This window comes from Dermacentor silvarum, chromosome 6 (assembly GCF_013339745.2).
Source record: "Dermacentor silvarum isolate Dsil-2018 chromosome 6, BIME_Dsil_1.4, whole genome shotgun sequence".
In the NCBI taxonomy this organism is placed as follows: Eukaryota; Metazoa; Arthropoda; class Arachnida; order Ixodida; family Ixodidae; genus Dermacentor; species Dermacentor silvarum.
The window spans coordinates 43,195,035-43,201,356 of NC_051159.1; the positions used below are offsets into that span (position 1 = coordinate 43,195,035).

Here is a 6,322-nt window from a genome sequence, read left to right on the forward strand (position 1 = left end):
TCTCGGCGAGGAGGTTCACGTCTTCGGACGTTGTATGCTTGGTAACGGCGTCTTCGGGGCGCCACGGGTACTCGAGTAGTAAATGAGCCAGAGTGTCTGGCACGACGCAGATCGGGCAGTTGTAGGTGTGTAGTGTCGGATGGATGCAATGCATGAGGATCCCAGGGGTGTACGTGTTGCTCTGCAGTCTTCGGAATGCGGTGCCTCTTTGGTTAGTTTTGGGTGAGGTGGCGGGTACACCCTGCGTCCCAGTCGGTAGTGTTGGAAGATGGCGTTATACGTGGGGGGTATTGTCTCCGCTTCCGCTGCGTCACCAGGCGGTCGGGAGTCTCGCGAGGCGGCGAGAGAAGGCCGGTTGACGTGATCGCGGGCCGCGGCGTGTACCGCTTCGTTTCCCTCGAGCCCCTCGTGCCCTGGTACCCACGCGACGCAGGTGTAAGGGAGCGGGGTGCTTTTTTAGGGGCGAAGCTCCTTAGGGTGTGGGTCGTTCCCTCCTCTGTAGTAGTAGTAGTAGTAGTAGTAGTAGTAGTAGTAGTAGTAGTAGTAGTAGTAGTAGTAGTAGTACTGGTATGTAGCCACCTCTAGTTTATGAATTGCTCAATAGATGGCGTTGTGTGTCCGTACGTGAGAGACGCCGCATGTAGTTTTTATGAAGTGTTCACTAGACCTCCGTAGCTCTGGTTGGCATGGAGAGCGCTATGTATGTATGTATACGTATATATACATATATATGTATATGTATAGTATACGCGTAGTGCGCGCCGCCGGAAGCGCTACTGGTGGCGACCTTGCTCATAACGCGCGGGAGAGTAAGCAGCCGTCCACCGTAGTTTTCTGCGTCGCTGTTCGTGTGTCTCCGCTTAGTTCACGTTTACGTAGTGAAACAAGCAACGTCTGTCGCATGTGTGTGGTTGGCGAAACTTCAAGACATGTCGAATAACAATTGTTGTGTGGTGGGGTGCTCAAACACCTACAAAAACTAGCCGGGGACGCGGTTTTACCCATTCCCCGCGAGGCCTCATGAGCAGGAGCGACGGAAACAATGGATCGCCGCCGTTCGTCGGGAAAGGTGAACCCCTTCGTCATTTTCTGCGTTAATGCGTCGCTTCTTGTTATCACGCTTTCCACTTGCCATCTCGTTGTTTGCTGTACTCGATCATGTTGACACGGGCAAGCGACGAAGTTCATCACGGCCTGCCCATATTTTGGTTCGGTTCGACCGCGGTGCAGCATGCGGGCTAAAGACGCTTCGCTGGTTCTGAATGCCGCTTGCCGCTTCTTTACCGTGTTGCTCTAGCTAGGGCGCACAACTGCACGAGTTCATCGTGTTGCGTGTTAAAGCTGCTGAACATCCTTCCAAGCATTTTTGTTTTGTTTTTGTTTTATGCGGCCCGTAAAATCGTCGCGCCAGCAGTTATGTTTTTGGATCTATGTTATGTGCTTTCGCGCATGTTGAACAGTTGATAATTTCTTCTTGAATAACTGTTGTTGATTTATTTTAAATATGAGGTCTTTGCCTCGCCTCGTTTTAATGGGGTTGAATCACGCTGCGTTTTTTCGGAATTATTAGACAAATGCTTCTTTAACAGCTTCATTATTTTCGCTCGCGAATATCTCTGCTGCTGTGGTTGCTTGGAAAATATGTTAGAAAAGATGTAGACTTGCTGTTAGCAGCTGCATATGGTTATGGTACTGTTGTTAGATTCTCGCAGAAAAATTCGCTTCATGTTCGAGAAGTCATCACAGCTTTCTACTGTCTGAGCAAAGTTACCACGTAGAGCTCTATGTTTGTTTCACAGCTGAATACATTTTGCGTGTGCACGTTGTGCTAATTCTGATCATTTGTTAATATATTTTGAGGCGTAGGAGTGCAATGCCTGGTTACGTTGTGTGTGCTTGCATTCATGCGTGTTATGATGGGAATTTTTGCGTATTGGTTCATTTAGTGCAGATGGCAGTCCGTGGCAGCCTACCAGACACACCAAGATCTGCAGCTGTCACTTTGTAAATGGCGAGAAGCCGAACGATTCGAGAAGCCCTGCCTCTCTACCAACCTTGTTTCCAAGTGTGTACAGGTCTACCAACGTTGCTACTGCACACAGGTATGAAAGGTAAATGCTAAGCACAGTGCAAAATGTAAGTATAAGGGAATTAAATGTGTTCCTTTGCGTAGCGGAAATCATCCATCACCAGCCTACTTAAGTCTACTGAAGGACATTCTTCTGCAGCTATCCGTATCGTGCATGCACCTTGTGTGTTCCCTCTACTCGTCTGCTTCCCTTCTCTCGTTATCCTCTCTCTTTCCTTAATAGACCACCTTTTAGCTGTTCTATGCAATAAATCATAACTAGTGGCAATCATAACTAACTGCAGAGTCAGCCAAGGAGACTCTTAAAGAGCAGCAACAGATAAACAGAAACGAAAGAGGCATGAAAGCCACAAGTCCTTCACGTTGCAAGCAAGGTACTGTACAGCACAAGTTTTGTTTTGCGTGGACACATGCTTTCTTTCTTAGCTGGAGAGAATGTTAAAGATACTTTTGGATTTATACTTTTGGGATTGCTGCATGTGCCATTCAAGGTTATCTGGTTGCTCTAAATTAAGCTCTGGTGTCTTTATTCTAATACAGCAGTTATTGTGACATTCAAATAATGGAATTATAAATGCTCTGAACAACTCTTCGTGCCGTCATAAAATTGCTCCCATTAGCAGCTTGTTCTAGCTACATTTCAGGTACATAAAGTCCACCTGTTAACACTGCCAACGTACGCATGTTGTTTATATTGATAGACTTGTTTATGCTGAACAAGCACAGTCTCTTTAGTGCTTTGTTCATTTTGCTTAAACAATAATATCATGCAGGCTCCGGTCACGTGAGCAGCACGGACAAGCCACATGGAGCTGTGTGTTGCCAGTTCCTGACGACCAAGAATGGGGTGGTGCAACTGCAGTGCACACAAGTGTAGGTATTGTTGAATAGGTTGTGCTCCCTTTGTCTGGGCAGATTATAAAGCTTTTTAGGATTTACCACTGTTTGCTATTGTAAAGTGCATTATTCATAACTCGAACAGCTGCACACATGCACAAGAAAGGTTACACAAGCACTCACTACAAACTGTTTATTTCCACCAGCAGAAACCCACCTTTTCACCTCAATGTCTTTGCATTCTTTTATTATAAAGAAATTTTTAGCATTCCTCTAAGGTATCCTTATAAGCTAAGACATATTTTTGGCAGCTGACCCTGCAACTTAAGTAGGAACAATCTTTAGTGCTGAATAAATCACAGTGGCAGTTGTTCATCCATGGCGTTACCAGGAGCTGAGCATATCTGAATGTTGCTAACAGCAATAACAATGCTTTTGAACATGCCCTACAGCTACCAGTATCTTCAACGTTTTCAGGATTACTCTTACCAAAACAAGAGCCGAAAGCAGCTACATTCTCTGTCTCTGAAAGAAGGTCTGCACCTAAAAGGAAATGTCACAGCCTCGGTGTAGATGAAAAATGCACGTGGATATGCAGAAGCTCCCCTTGCATGCCTGTTATGGCCATGCAACACATTTTGTAACAGCCGTCCACAGCAGTAGTTCTAAGGTGTCTACCAACCAGAAAAACCCTCTCATGAAATTCGGTGTTTCAGGAAAGTTCAGGCAAATGTAAAATGTCATAATTCTACTCTACATTTCTTTAGTAGCGCTTATAGTGTGAGAGGAAAATTGGACAAGTGATGCCTATGCTGCTGTTGCTTTGGAGAGTGCAAAAACAAAGTTGAAAGGAGAAATGGCAAGAAGGTAACCCCACTGTGGTTTAAATTTGTGCAGGTAGGGACGCAAACAGACCCTTGCACATGGTTCTCGGAGGTGGATATGCCGAGCCTCTTCTTTTGTTGTTTCAAAGAATGTGAAGCTGAGACGCAGGTAGGATGAGGCTTACTAGAGTGGCTTGTACACATTTGATCTTGCGTGTGCTTGTTTACAGTGAATGAAGCTACGTTTTTTTGTCACTTTGGGAGGATGGGCTTTTCAGTGCATTGTTTTCAATAGTCAGCATTTTACCATGGTGCTAGAACCGCTTAATAAAAGAATAAATGACTACTGTCATAGTCAAACATTACCTTATATCCTGTCGACTGCAGAATGAATTTTTGCAGTTGACTACAATCCGTGCCTAGAGATTTTATCATTTCCTCTCATCATGAAATTTTCTGCCTGGCCTGGCTACACTCCATTTTCCTTCAATTTCACTCCATTACTTTAATTTGCCATTGATTAATTGTATTGAAGTATTACTGCTCCGAGATCCACTTTCTTGTCACGTTGATATAATTGGTCCAGACCACGTCTTTCGCAGTCATGCAGCAATGTTTGGGCAAATAGTGTTTTTAACTTTTGATGCAGCGTGAAACGTAATAGGACACAAGAAGGCACAAGTAAAAAGACAACGCACAGCGCTGTGTGTTGTCTTTTTTACTTGTGCCTTCTTGTGTCCTGTTACGTTTCGCGCTGCATCAAAAGTGTTCCTCATGAATCACTAAAAAGCCCCATCGCTACCCTTGTCGAGTGTTTTTAAGACTGTTCTGTTTGTTCATTCGCTAACATCTGCTCTAGGTTGTTCTTCCCTGCAAGAAGGAAAGCAAGGATGGATCATGGGGAACATCCTACGACGTCAAGGACGCTGCATGTGATGCTATGAACGTTGACCACACGACCTCAAGCCCTGGCTTCTGTGGTTATGCGAGTGTTTCATCCTGCCCCAGTGAAATCGCTTCAGATATTTTAAAGTGTATTGCTGGGGTTTCACTGAGTGTTTTTACAAAGCTGCTATGTCTTGTAGTTCAGGCGCTCAAAGTACAGAGGAACGAGGAAACCACCAGTGCTTCAAACAAATTGCTTCTTTTTTTAATGAAGCTAAAGCTAAACTTGTCCTACTCGTCCTTGGCGGTGTTTTTTTTGGGTTGCACAGAACCACATGTTCAAGGCATTTTCTGCTCATCCTTTCCACTCTCTATGCAAAAATGCGGCCAGTAATTTACTGGCCATCACGGTCAACCACACAGCTGATGCCCAACTGCTTCAAGCCCGACTATGTGAACTGCAGGGTTATCATTGACTGCACAGAAGTACCCTGCGCGGCGCCAAGCACTGTCCATGAGAAAGTGCTCATGTATTCTAGCTACAAAGGAACATACACTGTGAAATTCCTTGTAGGAATAACTCCATGTCGCATCATAAGCTATATATCAAGGCCTTATGGGGGCCGTGCCACCGACTCTCTTATCACATCTGACTGTGGCATATTGCACATGCTTGAGCCAGGGGACCTTGTGCTCGCTGACAAGCGCTTCCCTCAAATCAGGAGTGCTCTTGTGGAGCGAGGAGTTAAATTTCAGATGCCAACCTTTGCACGACCAAATGAGCCTTTTACACGTGAGGAGGTTCTCAGCACCTACAAGATTGCAAGTGCAAGGATACATGTTGAGCAGTGCATACAGCGCATGAAGCTTTTGAGAATATTGTCAGAAAGACTGTCTGCTGATTTGCTTCCTCACATTGGCAAAATCGTCGACATGTGTGTAGCGCTGGTAAATTTGCAGGCTCCAATTATTAAGGACAAAGATTAGTGGGCATGCAAGGAAATCATAGCATGGCATCTATAATAGTGCCTTGTACATATCCATTCCACCAGAAAAAGAAAGGTACTTTCGGCCCATAATTGTAAATGCTCTCTTAATCAGTGCTACATCTTGACTCCACAGAGGGAAAGAAACACTCCACCGCCACCTCGAAGTTCCCTAAATTTCAGTTTCAAAGAGGATTTTCTTTGCTAGGAGGGCATTTCAATTCAAGGGTGATTTGTGAATACTGGCCTTAATCTTATGTCATACTTTTTTATGCGGGCCTTAGTCTTATGTGTGCACATTTGGAAAACTAAGCTGTAGTCGTGGATTGCTGCATGTTTACCACTGGTGCATGAAGCTGCAAGCTATAACATGCTTCTTTATCCTAATTATTCAGTGTTTGTGAGCACATTTATCGTGCAAAATGTGGTCACCAGGTTGAAGTGATTCATAATGTAGAGTATGTGCATGAAACTAGTTTGTAGCATTTGTGTTCGAGCTTGCTTGGCTATTCACCTTGTGCATTTCTGTAAGTTGTGTCACTTTTTGCCCACTCTGAGTTTGCATTGTTTTTGCAATATTTTAGTAACAGATATAACGAACTCTGTAAATGTTTGTGATGACCATTTGTAATGTATGCAGATGTGCAACAACTCTGAACATCATTTGTTTTGTCATCTTCTCACTACGCTGCCTTGTTCAT

The 6,322-nt window shown here is 44.5% G+C and overlaps 1 protein-coding gene across 4 annotated transcripts; it reads left to right on the forward strand.

Moving 5' to 3' along the window:
• The first annotated feature begins 761 nt into the window (after nucleotides 1–761).
• Nucleotides 762–6,018, forward strand: LOC119455003 (uncharacterized). 4 transcript variants are annotated; one of them, XM_049668601.1, is made up of 5 exons: nucleotides 762–1,069; nucleotides 1,952–2,111; nucleotides 2,863–2,962; nucleotides 3,824–3,919; nucleotides 4,610–6,018. In XM_049668601.1, the coding sequence occupies exons 1-5, from the start codon at nucleotides 1,021–1,023 to the stop codon at nucleotides 5,027–5,029; spliced, it is 825 nt and encodes a 274-aa protein (XP_049524558.1). In that variant the 5' UTR covers nucleotides 762–1,020; the 3' UTR covers nucleotides 5,030–6,018. The 4 variants fall into 4 exon arrangements, 3 of the variants coding, with proteins under 3 accessions (XP_049524558.1, XP_049524559.1, XP_049524560.1); XM_049668602.1 differs by having other exon boundaries at nucleotides 1,952–2,102; XR_005192714.2 differs by having other exon boundaries at nucleotides 770–1,069; nucleotides 1,947–2,111.
• The last annotated feature ends 304 nt before the right edge of the window (nucleotides 6,019–6,322 follow it).